At 53.1% G+C, this 20,769-nt stretch overlaps 1 protein-coding gene and 1 long non-coding RNA gene across 4 annotated transcripts in view; one reads left to right on the top strand and one right to left on the bottom strand.

The window, feature by feature from the left end:
• Positions 1 to 11,978: 11,978 nt before the first annotated feature.
• The window catches only part of Dnajb12 (DnaJ heat shock protein family (Hsp40) member B12), an 18,474-nt gene continuing 9,683 nt past the window's right edge, over positions 11,979 to 20,769 (bottom strand). The window contains exons 2-9 of one of the 3 annotated variants that reach the window (XM_031347552.1): positions 20,500 to 20,680; positions 19,656 to 19,801; positions 17,958 to 18,143; positions 17,798 to 17,877; positions 16,427 to 16,536; positions 15,084 to 15,256; positions 14,814 to 14,911; positions 11,979 to 13,757 (exon numbers count right to left, since the gene is read on the bottom strand). In XM_031347552.1, coding sequence (XP_031203412.1) covers positions 13,728 to 13,757; positions 14,814 to 14,911; positions 15,084 to 15,256; positions 16,427 to 16,536; positions 17,798 to 17,877; positions 17,958 to 18,143; positions 19,656 to 19,801; positions 20,500 to 20,680 — 1,004 coding nt within the window. In that variant the 3' untranslated portion in view covers positions 11,979 to 13,727. Of the gene's footprint in view, positions 13,758 to 14,759; positions 14,912 to 15,083; positions 15,257 to 16,426; positions 16,537 to 17,797; positions 17,878 to 17,957; positions 18,144 to 19,655; positions 19,802 to 20,499; positions 20,681 to 20,769 lie in introns of all 3 variants that reach the window. The other 2 variants (XM_031347553.1, XM_031347551.1) reach the window with 2 other exon arrangements.
• On the top strand, positions 16,195 to 16,870 carry LOC116074759. Its single transcript, XR_004112267.1, has 2 exons — positions 16,195 to 16,242; positions 16,616 to 16,870. It is a non-coding gene; the product is annotated as an uncharacterized LOC116074759 (long non-coding RNA).

Raw genomic sequence — 20,769 nt, forward strand, 5'->3', positions numbered from 1 at the left:
CACCCTCCCTCCTTCTCTTCCTTCTTTCCGTCCTTCCCCACAGATCTCTGGGAGGCGGAGACTTCAAGACTCACTGAAGACTGGCAGCTTGGGATCATCCCCAGCACGTGTGGCCGTCCCTGTGACCTGCCTGCCTGGGCAACTGCCATCTCTGGCCCCCCTGACTCATTGCTGGAGTCTCTGCTTCCATACAACAGGGGCCGGAAGCCTGCCTTCTCCTGTCTCCTGGGACTGTTGGGAGATGAGTCAAATAACGGGTGGGGAAAGCCAGAGAAGCTGAAAGAGGCTCCTTACCAGAGCCGACTGATGCAAGGTTTGGGTTTTTCCATAGGACCTAGTGCGTGCAAACGGGGATGGTTCCCAGCAGAAGCCAGAATCCTATTCCCAGCAAACTTTTTGCGGCTCGATCCAGACTGCTACCCCTAGCTCTGTGACCGGAAGTATGCCTGTGATGGCTTAGTTCTGCTGGTATCCGATCTGTCGGGACGGGGCGGGGCTTCCCAGGCTGGGATGTAGTCCGAAGGAAAGGGGTAGTGGATTTTTCCTGGGGGGTGGGGGGCGGAGGGGGCGGTTTTCTTGAGGACTTGGGACTGCGAAGGAGGGAGGCGGGATAGGATAGAAAGAAGGCAGCCTCCTACATCCTAGAGGCCATCCCCACAGTCCTCAGGCATTGACAAATGCCGTGGAGCGAAAGTAGAGTCAGAGATTACCGTCTCCCAGACGACCTTGGACATGACTGACCCCTTCCTCCACCCTGTAATGCACAAGGAGTTGTCTCTCAAGTGTGATCCAACTCTGAATCCTGTTACCAGTTTATGTCTTAGGCCTCTGTTCCGCGTGTAGGGTGGAAACAGCAGCGCCTATTCAGAAGGCAGAAGTGTGTGTGTGTGCGTGTGTGTGTGTGTGTGTGTGTGTGTGTGTGTGTGTGTGTGTATCATCTGGATTCTCAGCGCTCAGGAACGCTGAGGCAGGAAGATCAGGAGTTCAAAGCCAGCCTGAGCTATACAGCTGTTGCTATGTAGCTCACATAGCACTCTGTCTCCATCACAGGGGAGCCCAAGCAGGCTCTTTCTTGTCAGAGGTCGCGGAGGTGGCCATGAGCTCAGACATCTTCAGGACTGTCTATCTTCTGCCAAGGTTTCCAGCTTTATCACATGAGCTTGTCTGGGAAGAGATGCTCAATGGAACATTTGGAAAGTCAGTACATGTGACCTGCTGCAGCAGATGGGCAAATGAAAGTAGGGAGAGAGACGGAACAATGTGTCTCAGATCCCACAGACAGGATTTGAACCCAGATCCACTGAGTTAGTCAGATGGTCTACCCCACAGGGTCTGGGACCCCTTCCTTCTCTCTTGTGCAAATGGTCTTATTTCCTTGGCTACCAGAGTGGGCTTCAAGCAGGGGTAGGGGAGTCCACAGCAGGTCTCTGTCCTGACCAGGGAAGTGGAAGCTCACTTAGAGGGGAACGGGTCTTGTGAGGAGGGAAAATGACTCAAGCTGCCGATAGCAGGAGGGCTAAGTCTGTGTGTCCATGTGGGTGGGTGGGAGGGGAAGAGGTGCAGCGTGGAGCTGTGGGACAGGAGGGAGGCCATCTCTGCCTGCCTCAGTGGGGCAGAGCATGCTTAAAGCACAACCTCAACCTTGAAGTCCTGTCTTCTCCACCTCGTGCCTTAGTCTGTCTAAAAGGTCTCACACTCAGCCTCGCACTGAGCCAGGGGGCAGGGGTCTGGGTGGGGGTGGGGGCCACAGCTGGTGTCGTTCCCACTAGAAGCTGGATTCTTGCCCAGGCGGCTCTTTGGCCATCTTCCTTAGTCTGGGGCCTGGCTATTTTTAGATGTCTCTCACCCCTCCCTTCTTGCCTCTGCCAACGGAGGGAGGAAATGACTCACCTCAAACCCAGACAGGTAGCTGCAACCCCGAAGGAAGGGCCCCCGGCAGGCCGCAGGTCCTGCAGCCCTGGGGTGGCTCTGTTCACCGGCCTGAAAGCAAAGTTGGCTTAGGATGGAGGTTCAGGGCACAAACAACCCCCACCCCGGGGCCTCACTTTGTCATTTATTTCCCACAGCCTAGGACAGGACTGGCTTAAGCCAGTGAGGCTTGGCAGGTGGACGGCCATTGAGGATGGGGAGTGTGGAATAGCAAGACCTGATGACAAACTTTGGACCAGGGTAGCCTGGTTCCAGGTGGTTGCTTCCTGGTGCCTCAGGGCTGTGCTATGAACTTGGGGGATGGGTATCCGGGACTGAGCTCCTTTCTTTGAACCCCAAGAATCCTAACCCAGAGGTCTGTCCTCTTGAGTCCCTCTGCTGGGGACTTGTGGCAGGGGGGCCTTTGTGAGGATAACCCATCTCCTTGTTTTTGTCACCCATAGGCCAGAGCTGGGTGACCTGGGCAGCAGCTCTGACACACCTGAGCCAGGTGACCCTGGCAACTCCCTTCTCAGGGCCTGTTTCCTCACTGGTAACTGGGGTGACGTCAGTCTTTGTTGTTTATTCTTGAGCCAGAGTTTCACTGTGTACCTGTGGCTCCCCCTGAAGCATCCTCGCTTCCCCATGTGTGTGGGGAGGGGGGAGGGGGGAGCAGGTAGATTTGAGACAAGGCTTTTCTGTGTAACCTTGGCTGTCCTGAAACTTGCTTTGTAGTTCAAGCTGGCCTTGAACTTGCAAAGATTGTCTGCCTCCCATGTGCTGGGATCAAAGACATGATCCACCACCAGCTGATTTGAAACTTTAGGCCAGGCTGGCTGTCTTAGTTAGGGGTTTTACTGCTGTGAACAGGCACCATGACCAAGGCCGCTCTTATAAGGACAACATTTAATTGGGGCTGGCTTACAGGTTCAGAGGTTCAGTCCATTATCATCAAGGTGGGAGCATGGCAGTGCCCAGGCAGGCATGGTGCAGGAGGAGCTGAGAGTTCTACATCTTCATCTGAAGGCTGCTGGGTGAAGACTGACTTCTGGGCAACTAGGACGAGGGTCTTAAAGCCCATATCCACAGTGACACACCTACTCCAACAAAGCCACACCTCCTAATAGTGCCACACTCTAGGCCAAGCATATTCAAACCACCACACTGGCCTTGAACTTGTATTGACTCTCCTCTCTCATAAGCATGAGCCACCATATCTGAAGGTCTTTTTTTTTTTTTTAAGATTTATTTATTATTATATGTAAGTACACTGTAGCTGTCTTCAGACACACCAGAAGAAGGCATCAGATCTCATTACAGATGGTTGTGAGCTACCATGTGGTTGCTGGGATTTGAACTCAGGACCTCTGGCAGAGCAGTCAGTGCTCTTAATTGCCTTGCCGAGCCATCTCTCCAGCCCCTGAAGGTCTTTTTTAAAATTATATTTATTTACCTTGAGGTGGCTGGAGAGATGGCTCAGTGGTTAAGGCTCCTCTTGTAGAGGCCCCCACTTGTTTCCTAGTACCCATGGCAGGCAGCTCACACTGCCTGTAACAGCAGCTCCAGAGGATTCACATCTCTGGCCCCACAAGCACAATACCCACACACAGGCACCCACGATTACACATAATCAAAATAAAAACATAATCCTTGGGCTGGAGAGATGGCTCAGTGGTTAAGAGCACTAAGCTCTTCCAGAGGTCCTGAGTTCAATTCCCAGCAACCACGTGGTGGCTCACAACCATCTGTAATGGGATCTGATGCTCTCTTCTGGTGTGTCTGGAAACAGCTACAGTGTACTCATATACATAAAATAAAATCTTAAAAACAAACAAACAAACAAAAAACCAAAATCTTTTTGGGGGGCAGACAACACAGAGTTGCACTATATATCTCCGGCTGGCTTGGAATCTGCTATGTAGACCAGGCTAGCCTGTAACTCACGGGCCTCTGCCTGCCTCTGCCTCCCAAGTGCTGGGATTTAAGTTATGTGCCACAGAGTGTGGATTAAAAATAAAATGTTAATTTAAAAAATTATTTTTGATTTGTTTTTTTTTTGTTGTTGTTGTTCTTTTGGGTTTTTTTGTTTTTTGTTTTGGTTTTTTGAGACAGGGTTTCTCTGTGTCGTCCCCGCTGTCCTGGAACTCACTCTGTAGACCAGGCTGGCCCCGAACTCAGAAATCTGCCTGCCTCTGCCTCCCAAGTGCTGGGGTTAAAGGCCTGCGCCACCACCGCCCTGCTTGATTTGTTTTTAAGACAGGCTACTCTGTATAATTTTGGCTGTCCTAGAACTAATTCTGTAGACCAGGCCTGCCTCTGCCTCTTGAGTGCTAGGATTAAAGGTGTGCACTACCACTACACAGCTTAAACCTTATTTTCAAGAAAAATTATTTATTTTATGTGTATGAGTGTTTGCCTACATATATGTGTGTACCTAGTGTTTTAGGAGACCAGAAGAAGATGTCAGATGCCTGAAAACAGAAAATACAGACGATTAAAGGGGGCTGGGAATTGAACCCAGGTTCTCTGTAAGAGCAGTAAGTGCTTGTAACCTATGCTTATCTCTCCAGTCACGCTACATTTATGTGTATGTTACTGTGTGCAAGTGGGTATGTGTGTGTGTCTCTATGTGTGAGTGTGTCTGTGTGAGTGTATATGTGTGAGAATGAGTATATGTGTGTGAGTGTGTGTGTGAGTATATGTGTGTGTGAGTGTGTATGTGTGAGAGTGAGTATATGTGTGTGAGTGTGTGTGTGAGTGAGTATGTGTGTGTGAGTGTGTGTGTGTGAGTATATGTGTGTGTGAGTGGGTATGTGTGTGTCTGTGTGTGTGAGTGGGTATGTGTGTGTCTGTATGTGAGAGTGTGTATGTGTGAGAGTGGGTACATGTGTGTGTGTGTGAGTGGGTATGTGTGTGTCTGTATGTGAGAGTGTGTATGTGTGAGAGTGGGTATATGCATGTGTGTGTGAGTGTGTGTATGTGTGAGAGTGGGTATATGTGTGTGTGAGTGGGTATGTGTGTGTCTGTATGTGAGTGTGTATATGTGTGAGAGTGGGTATATGTGTGTGTGTGTGAGTGGGTATGTGTGTGTCTGTATGTGAGAGTGTGTATGTGTGAGAGTGGGTATATGCATGTGTGTGTGAGTGTGTGTATGTGTGAGAGTGGGTATATGTGTGTGTGAGTGGGTGTGTGTGTGTCTGTATGTGAGTTTATATGTGTGAGAGTGGGTATATGCATGTGTGTGTGTGTGAGTGGGTATGTATGTGTCTGTGTATGTGAGTGTGTGTATGTGTGAGAGTGGGTATATGTGTGTGTGTGTGTATGTGTGAGAGTGGGTATATGTGTGTGTGTATGTATGTGTGAGAGTGGGTATATGTGTGTGTGAGTGGGTATGTGTGTGTCTGTATGTGTGTGTCTGTATGTGCGAGAGTGGGTATATGCATGTGTGTGTGTGTGTGTGTGTGTGTGTGTGTGTGTATGTGTGGGTATGTGTCTCTGTGTGTGTATGAGTGGGTGAAGGCCTTGGGGTGCTGTGGAGATCAGAAGACAACTTACTGTAGTCGCTTCCCCTCTCCAATGTGGGGAGTCAGGGATGGGATTCAGGGAGCTGGGACTAGGAACAAACATTTTTACCCACTCAGGCATCTTATAGGCCCCAAGGTTCTGGCTCTTAAGTATTTGAAGTCGGGCAGGGAACACACCCATGACCCCAGCACTTGGGAGGGAAGGCGGAAGCTCAGAACTGCAGTGTAGACCAATGGGATGATTCAGAGGGATAAGAGCACCGGCTGCCAAACCTGATGACCTGGCTTTGACCCCTGGGATTCACAGAGTAGGAGAGAAGTGACTCCCACTGGTTGTCCTCTGACCTCCACATGCACACACACACACATGAAATAATAAACAAAGGTGTAAATATCAGTAATTTTTTTTATTTTTTATTTTATTTTTTTATTTTTTGGATTTTTGAGACAGGGTTTCTCTGTATAGTCCTGGCTGTCCTGGAACTCACTCTGTAGACCAGGCTGGCCTCGAACTTAGAAATCTGCCTGCCTAAATAACAGCAATTTTAAAGTAAGCCTGGGCCACATGAGACTCTGCCTGAGAAAACCAAACTTCAGTCTGTCTGTCTGTCTGTCTGTCTGTCTGTCTGTCTATCTATCATCTATCTCCAATGTGGGGAGTCAGGGATGGGATTCAGGGAGTTGGGACAAGGAACAAACACTTTTTTTTTTGTTTGTTTGTTTGTTTTTTTGTTTTTCGAGACAGGGTTTCTCTGTTTAGCCCTGGCTGTCCTGGAACTCACTCTGTAGACCAGGCTGGCCTCGAACTCGAAGATCTGTCTACCTGTCTCTGCCTCTCGAGTGCTGAGAACAAAGATGTACGCCACCACCGCTCTGCTTCAATATTTATTTTTATCAGTGGACTCTTCAGCAAAGCTCTGCCTGCACCATGGATGGGCAGGGGAGGGGACTGTCACTGGAGGCCGAAGCTCCAGGCTGTTCCACTCCCATAAAGGCTTTGGGAGGCATGGAGAACTGCTTTCCACAGAGTCCGCCATTTTTAGCTCTCTGTTGCTTATGCCTGAAAGGTACGGATGCTGTCTTTATCTCCATTTCCTGAAGGTCCCAGGGTTTCTGGAACCTTCTACACAGGGATGAAATCTTCTGGTTCTATAACCTTAGCCCCCCCCCCCTTACTAAGCGGCCATCCCACTAACCCCCGCACCACCCCCCGCCCCCATTGTGCTCCTCTGTGAAACCTCAGGACTGAACCTATCAATAAGGTATCAAGAGTCTGTGACATCTTCAAGAGTCACATCTGGCAGCTCAGGGGACTGGTACTCTCTCCTGGAGGAATAGGCTGGAGCACATGGTGGCTCAGCTCAGGCTCTCCTGGTTTCTCCCTAGGATGGTGATCCCTGCGGGTACCCATCATGCAAAGTCAGGGTAGGAAAGGATGGCAGAGGGAAGGAGGAAGGAGGGAGGGAAGCTGTCCTAGTACTGATGGGAGACTTGTCACTCAGGCGTTGGTCAGCCTGGGGCAAGCCAAGTAGCATGGCTGGAGCAGTAGGGGAGGCCTGATCTCCCATCAGACCAAGTATAACCCAGTGCACAGGTCCACCCAGGGTCCCAGAGGCCTGGGCACATGTTGACAACAGCTCCCTGGAGTGACATCTGGTCTTCAAGCTATCCTCCTGGGTCCTCACGATAAAGAATGAGAAACTGTAAGAAGCCAGGGGGGTCCTCTCCCCTCATCTATTTCTTCCACCCCAATCCTGCTCGCTGTCGCAACCATTCCCACGTCCCTCCCAGCCGCCTAGCTGGAAACAGAGCCAAACCAATAACAGTTCCTCGAATTGTGTTTCAGCCCAGGCCACCAGGTTCTGGAGCTATTAATATTGGCAGATGTAGGTCATGCTATTTGATCCTGTGGGCTGTGATCCTCCCGGGCTCCTGCCATGAGCTAGTGAAGGCAGAGCTCAGGGTCCTGAAGACTGATGGATGAACCCTGGGCTTCAGGATCATGGACTGAGGACTGAGGGTCTGAGTCAGGCTGGTGCCCAGAAACATGAACACCTGCAAACTTGGTGGCTGACAGAGGCTGGCAGCCTAGACGATACATGGGGAGGCCTGTGGGAGAACGATGGAGGTGATTATGATGAATTTTACAAACACTACCAGTGACGAGTGAGTGTTTTCTCTTCCTGTTGGGACTGCACCTTGGCGTCCATGTGGACTTTTACACATTGCTTCAGATCCCAAAAGCGGCCCCGCAGAGACAGGTCCGCCACCTTCCTAGTGGGCCCTGTGCCTTGGAGGCTGACCCTCCTACAGAACATATCAGCTACCTGGGTGGTTCTTGCAGTGGTTGTGGTCATTTTCCGTTGTGGCTAGGGACAGTTTGGGGGGCGTCTAGGAATGTTAGAACCCAGGGCCATGGCTGGTCACCAGACAGTGGTAAATGGTGCCAGAGGTAACCAGGAAGGTAGTGGCCAGGATAGCACTGGGGAAGCTGAGAACAGAACTCTTTCTGATTCCAGACATGGGTGGTTCCGTCTGGCACAGGCTGGGTGCAGGAGGCAGTGGCTGCTCCCTGGCCATTCTCAAACTGGCTCCTGGTCCTGAGTTCTCTTAGGCAAAGGAATTTGGGGACATTTTTAGTAAGATCCTGCTTCCCTCAGGAGGTGGGGCAAAGAAGAAAGATCCCTCTCTGCTTGTTGTGAGGCCTGCTATCCAGAGGGCCTTTTGCCTGTTTTTTTTTTTTTTTTTTTTTTTTTTTTAAGATTTATTTATTTTATGTATATGGGTACACTGTAGCTGAACAGGTGGTTGTGAGCCTTCATGTGGTTGTTGGGAATTGAATTTTTAGGACCTCTGCTCGCTCTGGTTGGCCCCGCTCACTCTGGTGGGCCCCATTCGCTCCGGTCAGCTCCGCTCGCTCAGTCTCTGCTTGATCCAGTTCAAGGATTTATTCATTATTATACGTAAGTACACTGTAGCTGTCTTCAGACACACCAGAAGAGGGCGACAGATCTCATTACGGGTTGTTGTGAGCCCCCATGTGTTTGCTGGAATTTGAACTCAGGACCCTCGGAAGAGCAGTCAGTGCTCTCACCCACTGAGCCTTCTCGCCTGCCCAGGCCTTTTATCTTAGACAGACACATCTTGGTCTGAATTTGTGGCTGCAAAGTGGCCCACAGGTGATCTGCAAAGGGAGATGGTGAGTCAGACAGCTGTCTCTGCCCAGGGGTCCCCTCTGTCCTCCCCCACTGGGAAATCACACACAGCTGATGTGTGTGTGATGTGTAACAGGAAGGGGCACACACCATGCAAGCACCTGCCGAGCCAGAGGTGGCGACACTGCTGGGCCACTATGCAGACATCTCTGGAGGCAGACTCCTCAGGCTGGGGGCGGTGCAGGGCTGGGCACTGAAGGCTGGAGAGAAAAGAGTGTGTGTCTGTCTCAGCATCTGGGTGCTCAACACTGCAGGTGTAGGAGGGGCAACCCCAAGCTGCAAACAGTGGATAGTGGGCTAGAGGCAGAGGTGGTGAGGCTTCGGGGCACATGCCAGGGTAGGCAGGCTATGTGGAGCCAGGACAGCATCACTAGGAGTGACATGGTTGGGGCAATCTGGGGGACATCACTATGGGAGGAAGAGGCCTGGCTGACTCCCTTAGCATCTCATAGGTCCAGGTCCCTGTCTCTTCTGCTTCCTCCTCCAACAGAAGGATGTACAATTAGACAGGATGCTGGAGCTCCCAGCCTGAGTCCCCAAAAGCCCCAAGCTTGAACTTTGCCCTTTTTGGGGCCAACTGCGCAGGGGCACCTCTCCCAAGGAAAGCCCACCCACCCCATGTCTGGGCTACAGCCAATCCTAACCTTCCTAGGGACTTCATTTAGACCAACTTGGAAGGGCTGGGTGGGCAAGGTGTGGCACCTGACACTCCTTCCCATAAACAAAACCTTACTTTTGGGCCTTCGGCAGGGTTGCCTGGCTGAGTAAGCCTGCACAGCTGCCTGCTGCCCCAGACTGGCCTGTGTGCTGGGCCTTTATTTCCTGCCCAGCCAGCTATGGAAGTGACAGTAGGCCTGAGCCCTGGCCTTGGGGAACACCTTATGACTGGAGCTTGGGGAAATGGTCTCCCCCCACATTCCGTACAGTTTGTCTTTTGCCTTACACTCCTGGACCCTGGCCAGGAAGGGCACCGAGGGTGGCTGAGATGTTCCAGGGAGGACATATGGGACAGGTAGAAGCAAGTATGTGTAGGGGTTTTTATTTATTATTAGTGACGTCTCTCTCTGCCCAAGGCTACTGTGAATGGCCAGTGTGATAATTACAGCGATCTGGCCTACATGCTGTCCCCCAGCTGTGCTTTCCTGTCCGTCTTCACCTTCAGGCTTTTGTCACACTGCTCCCTCTGGCTGGAATCCCCCTACCACGAGAGTGCCAACTGTCTTATCCCAGAGCCCCAGTCAGAGGCCCTGTACCCCGGCCAGACACACTTCCCCTCCCCCACTTCCTCAAGAGCTCTGCTCCTCTGTCATCTCTGTGGTTACAGGGTCTAGAATAGGACTTGACATCAGTGTCAGGTAATCTTTGTTGACAGGACAAATGACGCTTGGATGGAGCTTGCTGTGACTAGACATCGTGTGAAGCGCTTCTTGGGAGCCAATTCCTACCCTACACGACCGCCCCATACATGACTGCCCCATAAGGCCGGTGTCTGTGCCCCCCTCATTGTGTAGATGAGGACACCAAGGCACAGAGAGGTTAAGTGACATGCCTGAAGTTACCCAGCCACTGCATATGAAGGCAGTCTTGTTTTTTTTTTTTTGGGGGGGGGGCAGGGTTTCTCTGTGTACCCTGGCTGCTCTGGAACTCACTCTGTAGACCAGGCTGGCCCCAAACTCAAGAAATCCACCTGCCTCTGCCTCCCAAGTGCTGGGACTAACGGCATGCGCCACCACCGCCCGGCACTAATAACTTTTATTTTTATGCTGTTTCTGGGGCTGATTCCAATGGAGGGACACAGAGACACCTGTTTTGACTGCTCGCCCTACTGCTGATACCCACTTCCCAAGTGTGGCTTTTCACCTTATTCATGCCCTGAACTCAGGCGCCAGTGCCACTGCACTTGGAAGACTGGGTGTGGCCTGGAGTAGTGGTTCCTACCTAATCCTAGGACTCTAGAGGTACAGGCGGAGGGATCAGGAGTTCAAGGCCAGCCTTTGGTACAGAGCAAGTTTGAGACTAGACTGACCTAATGAAATGATCTCAAGAAGAAAGAAGAAAGTCAAAATCCTTTGAATGACTAAGATAGCAGATGCACGGTTTCTACCTGTGATTTCTGGCACTTGGGAGGCAGAGACAGGAGACTCACTGTCATTGTAAACTGAAAGCCAGCCTTTTCTACATAATGAGTCCCAGGCCAGCCAAGGCTATATAGTGAGGCTATCTCACAAACAAACCCCAAACCAAACCAAACCCACATGGTCACATCAAACACAGTAAATTTGATTTCGGTGAATGTCATTTTGCTAGACTCTAAACATGCAAACACACAGCTTCCAGGAGACCCTTGGGTCACCTGGCCTCTGCCAAGTTTATTCCCAGCTCTGGGAAAGGGCCGACTTCACAGCCATAAGGCCTGAGGTCTGATAGGGAATTCTGAGCTGCCCCTGAACCAGTGTCAAAGGTTGGCACTCTGCACACCTGGCCCAGACAGCTAGGTGACGTGACTGTCTGGCAAAAGTCAGGCCAGGTGCATGTTCCTGGTCCCAAGGAGCCCCTCCTGCTCCAAACCAGAGCAGGGCAGGTCAAAGATAGCAGGCAGGTCCCCGAGGCCCAGACGGGCTTTTCGAGCCACCTGACAGTGGGAGGAGCGTCCTGCTCAAAGCTTCTTTTCTGCTGCAGATGGATGACGTCCCACCCTTTCTGGCTCACTGAGCCCTTTTAGTCAGTCAGGGAGGGTGGGGGGGGCAGGAAGCTGGCTGCCCCCTCTGCCAAGTGTAGCTAACAAGTGGCAGCTTGCAGACCGGGGCAGGCTGCGGTGACCCTGCTCCAGGATAGCCAATGAGCTCCCGGGCTGTGGTGGCACCACCAGGCAGCCCGCCTGCCTTTGGCTGGCGCGCCAGCGGGAGGGGCCTGGGCCCGCCACTCACGGCTGCCGGCCCTGTCTCCGGGAGGCCAGGCAGATCTGCCGCTGGCTCACCCTGAGCCCCAGGCTGCCTCAGTGTTAGCCTTTTCTTTCAGGGAGAGGAGGCTGTGGCTGGCAGACTGTGGACCAGAGATGGCAAGAGCCACTTGGGAATTTTCCCCAGGTCCCAGATCAGGAATGGGCTCCAGCCCAGCTCAGTGACAGGGTAGTGGGCAGGTCCCTATCTAGGACTGGTGTCTGGGACACCACATCTTGCAGCTCTGGACAGCCATCTGTGCTCCATACCCTGTTAGGCGGGTCAGGCCTGTCACTTAAGAGCTCCTGAGGCACAGGCTGGATAGTGTCAATAGCAACTGGTGGGAGCTCACTGCCCCATCCCTTTGTTCAATGCAGACCCACCACTGCCAATCACATAATAAACATATATTTATAGATGTACAATATCAGTTCTAATTCAAGAAATACAGCTTCTCAGGGGATCCTTTAGGATCTATGTTCTTATTGCACATGGCTCAGCCCCTCTAGGGACAGCTACCAAGACTGGGCAGTTGGGGTGGCAGGAGGCAGAGCACCAGGCCACTGTGGGTGGGGTACTCTGGCCTGCATCCAGTTATTATCTCTGTAGGCCAGGGTGGCCACTTCATTGCAGGGTGGGATCTTGTTAAAAAAAAAAAAAAAGACAAGATTTGACAATTCCTAACCAAGCTTCTTTTCCCAGCAAGCGTCCCATTTGTTAGGAGGTGGTGGGAGAGAGGGAGGGAGGGAGAGGTGGGGGAGAGGGAGAGAGGGAGAGGGAGAGGGGGGGGGAACCACCTCTGAGCTGGCAGCTTGGGGAAGTAAGGCTCTGAAGTCAGCAGGTGCATCGGCACACCCGCGGCCATAGGGAAACTAGGGGACATGGCAATTCCCAAAGGCCCATCATAAACTCGGGAGGAGAGCAGCCATCCTCCTTTCTCTGGCAGCAATGGCTGTTTTGAGAAAAAGCCTCATCTGAAGGGGCAAGCCATTCCGGTTGTGGTGGATTCTTCATCCAAGGAGCGGAGCCCGGTGGGCCCACTGTGGAGTGAAGACAGGCGCTCATAGCACTGGCTCTCCACAAGCTGGGCTGCACTCAGGGCCTGGCTCGGCTCTGGGAGGAGGAACCTTCTGGAGTCCTTGGTGCACAACTTAGAGAAAACCTGTTGGCAATGGTGGAGCTGTGCCCTGTGGCACCCGTAAGGCAAACCCACCTGGGGGCTTGGGTGGGGAAGAGGTATGGGCAGGGGAGTGGCTGCAGGGCTCCTGGGCAGAGAGCCCACCTGAGGCTGGCCAAGGAGGAGGCAGCGTGAGGAGTTCGTCTCATCCCAGTAGGCCTTGTCTGGGACCTCTGCTATGGCCCAAGACTGAGCAGCTATCTCCTGGGGCATCCATCATTCCCTGGCCCCAGCTGGCTCCCCTACCTTAACCATAGCCTGGAGACCTTTGGAAGTTTTCTATGGATTTATACCACCATGATTACTGCTGCCATCAGTCAGGCTGGGGTTAAGGGTGACACTAATAGTATCTGATTTGACTTTCCGTACGCTGTCGGCTACTGTCTAGCTTTTGAAAACAGGCTGCCTTCCCAAACAGGCCCCGTTTTCTAAAATATGGAACAAGTCAGCTGAACATCTGAACCCAATCCCTGCATAGTTTTAAAAGACTTTATATATATATATATATATCTTTATATATGTCTATTTACATATAAATAGATATATATACATACGTATGCATTTCTAAGTTACGTTCTCTGGAATTCTCTCCTCTCTGTTCCTTGGCCCAAGCCTCTGCCTGGTTTCCCCTGTGACTGGAGGCAGCTCCAGGGAGTGGGAGGAGACACAGTGGGGCGTCCCCTCCCCCAGTCCTTCCCCACAGACATTTGCTGCAAGTTTTACATTCTACTTTCGTTGCCATGGTTTCGGTATCCTAGGAGCCAGTGATGCGGAGCTTCTTGTCAGCCCTGGGAGAGGAGGAAGCAGCCGGAGGCAGGCTGTCTGTCTGTCCTAAGAGCTTTCTGCATTCACCGGCTGAGAGAGGACGGCTGTGCGGTGTTCGGCCTCCAGTTCCATTTTAATTTTTTCTGTGTATGTCTTTCCTTAAATATACAGTCCATCACCGTGGCTGGCTCAGTGTATGTCACCAAAAATTCTCCAGGGATTTCATAGTCTGGGGAGGAGAGGGAAACAATTAGGTGAGCGGTTATAGCAGGCACCTCCCGCTCAGCCCCACAATCCAGCAGCTGGCCCTGCCCGATCCCTCTGCTGTCTGATGACTGCCCCGGGGCTGACACTAGTTAGCGAGTGGCCTTAAACAGTCTGTGGCTGGCTCTGTGACAGGGGACACAGGCAGAGGAGGGGGAGGACAGGGTACTAATGCAAAAAACTTCTGGCTCTGCCCACACTCCTTTGGGCTTGAGCCAGGCTCCCCGCTCTGGGCACTGGGCACTGAGCCCATTACCTACATGCAAGGGAAGGGGTGGAGGGGGTGGGGCGCCTGTTAATAACAACTTTCACTTTTCCCCACCTCTCCTGTGCTTAGTAGCTGCTTTTGACCCTGAACTTGTGACTTTTTTGTTCCCTTCTTCAAGACCACAGGAGAGATGCCTGGGCGGTGCCGGATGCCCGTGGTTTCCTGGCTCCCAGGTGCAGTGCACTGGAGTGAGGGCCTCAGGTCCCACCAGAGAGGGAGTGGTCAGGGCCCACAGACCTCTCCTGCCTGCTGATGGGCTGGTTCATCTTGCTCCACTTCCTCCTTCCTGGGAGGAGACAGGAGGATGCTCTCCTGCCCACTTAATTCCCCATGGATTTTCCTGACTTCAGTGGGACCCTGTGTGTGACCCAGTTATGTGTGAATGCACAGGCAACAAAAGCCAGGCTTGGGAAAGGGCTGTGGTGGACTAATTATTGGACTAGGTCGAGGAAATACAGGTCCCCACTCTGCCTGGCTTCTGCCCCCCAACTCCTACAGCCCCGGAGAGGAGAAGGGACAACAGGGTGAATGGGGCTGGGGGGAGGTGCCCAGAATTGCCTCATCTCTGGAGGTTGGAAGTGTGAGGATGGTGATGAAAGGGTGTCTTTGCCATCATTACCAGGTTTCCTCCCTCCCTCTGCTCATGACCAAGGCCAAGGCTGCCAGGAGTTGCAGCAAAGAAGCAGTCCTGGCTCATACTTGGACCTGGGTGGTGTGGCTGGCCCAGAACTATCCATGCAGGGAGGCCTGCACCTCTGACAGCCGACTGCAACTTGGGGTGCCCATCTTCTGTGCTCTGTGGTACATGTCCGTGTCACCAAAGTAGCGGGCTCGGTACAGCAAGCCTTCCTCTGCAGAGAGACAGGGTGAGGTCAGAGCCCCAGGACTGGGCTTATGTATACACACATGCACATGCGCACACACATGTATACACACATGTGCGCATGCACACACACAACATACACACACACACACACACACACACACACACACACACACACACACGCACGCACGCACACTCACTCTGTTGCTTCTCTTTCCAGCAGTTGTTCCGGAGGTTGGCGATATAATCGTCTTCCACGTTCCGTTCAACTGTTTTGAGGCTGGAGCCTGTGTACTCCTCAGAGAAGGTGTCAGCCACATAGTAGGCGACGTTCAGGTGGTCAGTGACTCGCTTGTGGATATGGCCCACTGACCTGACCAGAAACACACCAGGCACAGAGTGGGCAGCTGGAAGGGTTGATGGCCCTGTGGCGGGAAGTGCCACCCAGGCCACAGGAACAGCTGGCTCCCTTCTGCACTGCAGCAGAAACCCCCTGGATCCCCAAAATGAAGGTCTGCAGCAAAGGCAGAGCACCCCAGGGCAGCAAGAGCTCAGCCTATGTCAACCCCTCCTTTAGGGGGACGGGGCAGGTGGGGAGAGAAGCCCATTATGGAAGAGAAGCCCTGGTCTGGGAAGCTGCTCTTGGCAAGGGTGTGGGCTCTGCCTTCCACACCTCTAAGCTCCTAGATGCCGAGGGCCGGCCTAAAAGTAATGAGCCTCTAGTCAAAACCAGAGGACAGAGCTGTGTCTCTGACAGCATGGCACATTAGCATGAGTTAGCAGTTCATTCCCAACCCAAAAAGGACAAAATGTCAGGAAGAATTTGTAGGCACAAGACCTGCGGGCAGCAGGAAAAGCCATAATGCCCAACAGGCGTCCCTGCTCCAGGGAAGGCAGCCCCCCAAAGCTGCTGGAGAGGTATCTCTCTAGCTGCTGGAGAGGCTACATCTGGCTCTAGGGCAGCTGTGGGAGCAGAGGCCCACTCTGCCCCCTGCTGGCTGAGGGAGCCTGCTAGGCCCTCATGCGATGGCAGGCTAAGGGGTTGGAGCTGAGGGCTTGCATCAGCAGAAGCTAGAACCTGGCCCTGATACCTCAGAGGGTCAACTAAATCACCCTAGTCAACCATTGGCAGTTGAGCCTGGCACCCACTTAACAAACACTGCGGAGCACTTCCCTGAGCGGGATGCCTCACACGGTTACTTATTAACTCTTACTAGTAGGTGGTTGCTATTGTTCCCATTTTACAGACCAGGGGCTCAAGGTTACATAACTTATCTGGAGTTACACTAAACCCCGTCCTTTCTTTCTTAGGGCTTCAAACAGACTTCAAGAACAGATGATGTCTAAGCGTGAGCAAAGGTGGGAACGGGCTCGGGGAGTCACGTTTCTGAAATCACGTAGGACAGTGTACGTGTGTTGCCTTAAGGAAAGGCCCGGAGCTTCGTCTGTATTTTCTGAGAGGCCTCTGATCCTCAGAAGTCTAAGGGGCTCTGCTCAGGGGTATGCTAGATTGCGAGGGGCCCGGCCTTGGACATGCACTCACGGTCTCGGGCTCAGGCTGTAGGGTGGACTGGACACCATGAGCTGGCTGAGCGCTGACACAAGGATGAGGATGAGGATGGGCATCAGCTGGACGAATACTCCTAGCCCGCCCTGACGGGAAGAGCAAAAGCAATGGTCAGAGCCCCTAACGGGGCCTGGGAGGCTGCAACACCCCCCCTTTCCCCTCTAGGGCAGAAGCCCCTCCATCTGACAGCTTTTCCAGAGGACAAAGCGACCACCGTGGAGGTGGAGCACATGTGTGTGAGCCTAAGAGCGGCAGGCCGGGGAGACAGACTCACAATCCACAGCTTTTTGAATTTTGAGCCACACAAATACTCTTGTTGGCAGAAGAGCACCTAGTAAAAAGGGCTGGGATGTAGTCTGTGGTGTGGAGCTTTTCTAGTACAAAAACAAAGACAGGACAACCAGAAATAAATGCATCATACAATAATCTGATTTAAAACTCTTCTGTATGTGAGATGTAAAGATGCACTGATCCCAGCACTCAGGAGGCAGGGACGGAGAATGGTCGGGACTGGCCGCCAAGGTCATACAGACAACTGTGTCAACCAGAAGCAGTGCTGAGTGGGGGGAGGTATGCCTTCAACCCCAGCACTCCACAGTTCCAGACCAGCCAGAGCTATATAGTGAGACCCTGTCTCAAAAACCAAAGCCAAGCCCGCCCCCAACAAAACGGATGTGCTGGGTGTTATGCTAGGTCACTCCTAGTAAGTGGAAGGTGGAAGTAGGCCTTCAAGGTCAGTTTCAACTGCAGGGTAAATCAAGGAGAGAGAAGATAGGAGGAAGGGGAAGAAAGGGAGTGGAAGGGAGAGGGGGAGGGAAGGAGGAAGAGGGAGGGCAAGTGTGGGTAAGTACGTATGTATCCCCGTGTTCAATGCTCTTCACTGGCTGCTGGCAGTGTTCGGGCCCCAGCCAGCTGGCTGTGTTGATCCGTGGCATCCCAAAAGTGTCTGAAGCATACTCCCCAGCTATACAGCTTTTCCTCACTTTTCTAGAAGGCTGAATACCCACACAGGCCTCTTTTTTCCTCCCATCATGTTTTAGCTCTCCATTGCTTAGCAAATGTTACGTCAGTCTTCAGAACAAATGGACTCCATGAAAGCTGCTCACACTAGAAGCTGCCTGGAGGTGAGGTTTTGTTTTATAAGACCCCAACAGGAGCCAAAGCATCACGCAAGCTGGAGTGTGGCTCCCTCTGGTGGCCCTAGGCAGAATGGCACTGGGAAGGAGCAAAGATGGCTCCTTGGCTTAAGAATGCTGAGGGTATGAAGTGGATCAGGACTCTCTCCCTCTTCCTCCCCAGCCCATACCCTGGGGGGCCTGGTGTGCTGCTCGGCCCCGGGAAACTCACATCACCCTGGTTGTCTCTGCGATCCTGCCTTTGCTGGTAGGTGTATCGCATTCGGCCATTGCTGTAGACGTGGACATTACCTGAAACGTGGAGGTTGAGTGAGGGACTGCTACAGTCAGACCCCAGAACCACCGCTAGGGAGAACTGGCTGTGGACTTACTGGAAGGAAAGCCACCACCGAAGAACATGTTAAAGAGGTCTTCCGGGGAGATGTCGGCTTCAAAGCCTCGGTGGAAGTCCCCGTGGCTGTGGCCATGCCGGGCGGCCTGGCTCTTGTCATCACCAAACTGGTCGTACTGTTTCCTCTTCTCCGGGTTGCTGAGTACCGCATACGCTGTGCCAATAGCTGCAAGGGGAGAAACAGCCTTAACAGAGCCCAGAGCTCCCTTCTTTCAGGTCTCAGTGGAAGTGGGGACTTAGGGGTAGAGGGAGTTTGCCTGCTGGGCAGACACTGGGGAGAAGGTGATCAAGGGTGCCTCTAAGCAAGACTAAGTCTGGGCTGTGAGAATGCTCTTTCCTTTGAGTCAGAGTCCCTGCTACATCGCCTAAACTGCCAGAATGGTCCAGGAACCTGTCCAGGTTGTCCTCCATTCTTTATCCTCCTGCCTCTATTCTGGGGCTGTGGGCAAGAGCCTACACACCTGCTTCAGGTATGTCCTGTCCAAGTTCTTTCATTGATATTACAAAAATGCCCCTTGCACATGCTCATCTTGTAGGGTGCCCAAGGAGACAGTGTAATACAATCCTAAAGTCATGGTATGACCCCAAATAACAGACCCAGAGGCCCCGGTTGTAAACGGGTGAGCAGCAGACACTGCTGGGGAGGCACAAGGCTCTGCTTTCTGGTGGAGGCTCCCATGTGTCTGGTATGTGGCTGGGATGAGTCTGCTGTCCCCAGGGCCCAGGCCTCAGCTGCTGTTTTCTATCTGGCGCTGGGGCCTCCTTACCAGAGCTCCCAGGGCAGAGAGCTATGGCTTCTCAGGGCCTTCATCCCCTATGCTCCCCTCGCTCACAGTGAGGCTGCAGACTAGTTTCAGAGCTGGGAGCCCCAGGGAGGGAAAACTGAGTCTTCTTCCATCTGTCAAGGCCTCTCCACTCTGCCACAGGCTTCCTACACAGTGCTGCACAACACGGCTCCCAGTCACCTTGCTATTCCCCAAAGGGAACAGTACCCAGGGACCAAGAAAATGCAGGGCCCAGCAACAGAGGGCAGGCGTGGAGGCAGTGCACATGAGCACCAGAGAGAGGGAAGATGGAACGCTAAATGCATAAAGAATGACTTAGGATTCTGGCCAGAGGTGACACACTCGTTCCACAGATCCATACAGGTTGTACGATCACAAGTCTCTTTGTCCCCTGTGCGGGCCTGGGGCAGGCTGTGGGAAGTGGGAAGCTGGTAGCCTGTTCTGAAGGAGCCCTCCTTCAGTATGGGGTGCCCTGCCCATCGCTCCAGGGACTGTTGTTAGAGGAGTCTGCTCCTGGCCTAGGTGCTGCTAACCCTAGAGAAGCCACTGGAATGTCTCTGGCTCCTCCACTGTAACCTAGGAAATGAGGAGGAGCAGGGCTGGCACTGTGTGAGAGCTGCTAGTTTACATGGCTAGGGGTGGCTACTGGAACATTCTCGGGGAGCAGGTCTTGAACAATTACACTTGAGACCACATCTTCTGGCCCCACTTCCTGAGAAAGTTGCCTTGGCCTTGTATTTAAGATGAGATAAAAACACCAAGATACGTGTAGGCATAGTGACACTAATCCCGGCATTTTGGAGGCAGAGGGACCTCCGAGTTCCAGGCCAGCTCAGTCTACATAGGGATACAAACTAACAAACAAAGCCACAAACAGCCCAGGGCTGCCTTACCCTTGAAAGCTTCGGTGGCCCCAGGCGCGTGGTTCTTGTCGGGATGGAACTTGAGGGCCAGTTTGCGGTAGGCCTTCTTTAGGTCCTCGTCTGAGGCACTTCTGCTCACCCCAAGGATCTCATAGTAATCTTTACACTGCTTGACCCTGGAACAGAGAGAAGAGTGTGACAGGGGGGCCTGAGGGGAGGTGTGAGGCACATAGCTCATGGCGGGGGTGGGAGACCAGACCTGGGTCAGCTGGCTAACTTGAGGGGTGAGGGAGTCCCTAGGAGAGCTGGGCAGCCTGCTGGAAACACCATGACCACTCAGGACACGACAGGTGGCTTGCCAGGAGGTGTGGGCTAGACCTTAGAAGGATCCTGAGGCTAATGTGGGAGAAAGGTCGGCTGGGGGTGGGGGTCTAGTCTGGAGTGGTCCCGGATGGTGGTATCAAGCCTGGGAGAGTTTCACTCTGCAGGGCTGAATTTCCCCCCATCCCCCTGCCATGACATGGCTCTGCCTTTGCCTCTTGGCCACAGGCTCTGGTTTGAAAAGGTCTTTGTTGGGGTGGGGGTGGAGGCAGAATCTGGAAGGCAAGATGGCAGTGTCTTTGTGTGACAAACAGAGCTGTGGGAGGCCTAGGGCTAGTGGCCAAGGGCAGAGGAAGGCCTCGGGTCGGTCTGCAAGGTCTCCAGTCTGCAGTGTCAGCAGTTGTGGGGGGTGGGCAGTGAGGCCCTGGCTCTCACCCTGTGGAAAATGAAACTGGACCTCCTCCAGCTTCCAAGACCCTTCGAGTCCACTGGATGAAGTGAGAGGCTCCCCTGACTCTCCCCTGCCTTCCCCCCCCCCTCCCCTGGTCCCTACCTTTTCACAGCAGCCACCTGCTCTGAGGTATAGCCCTTGGCGCTCTCTCCTCCTCCGGCCTCGCCGTTGGCCGAGGGGGTTTCGGTCCGGCCTGTCTTGTTGGTGGTGGTATGGGTTGTGTCTGTGGGTTGAGGTTGATCACCAGAGGACTGTGGTTTTTGATTGAGGGACTCGATCAGAGCTGTAAGGTAAAAGGAGCCAGTGAGGGGTCTGCCTGCCATGGCCGCGGCCCTGGTGCCCCACTCTCCACCCTTCCAGCATCTCTCCCCC

The sequence above is a fragment of the Mastomys coucha genome, unplaced genomic scaffold (genome assembly GCF_008632895.1).
Source record: "Mastomys coucha isolate ucsf_1 unplaced genomic scaffold, UCSF_Mcou_1 pScaffold3, whole genome shotgun sequence".
NCBI lineage: Eukaryota > Metazoa > Chordata > Mammalia > Rodentia > Muridae > Mastomys > Mastomys coucha.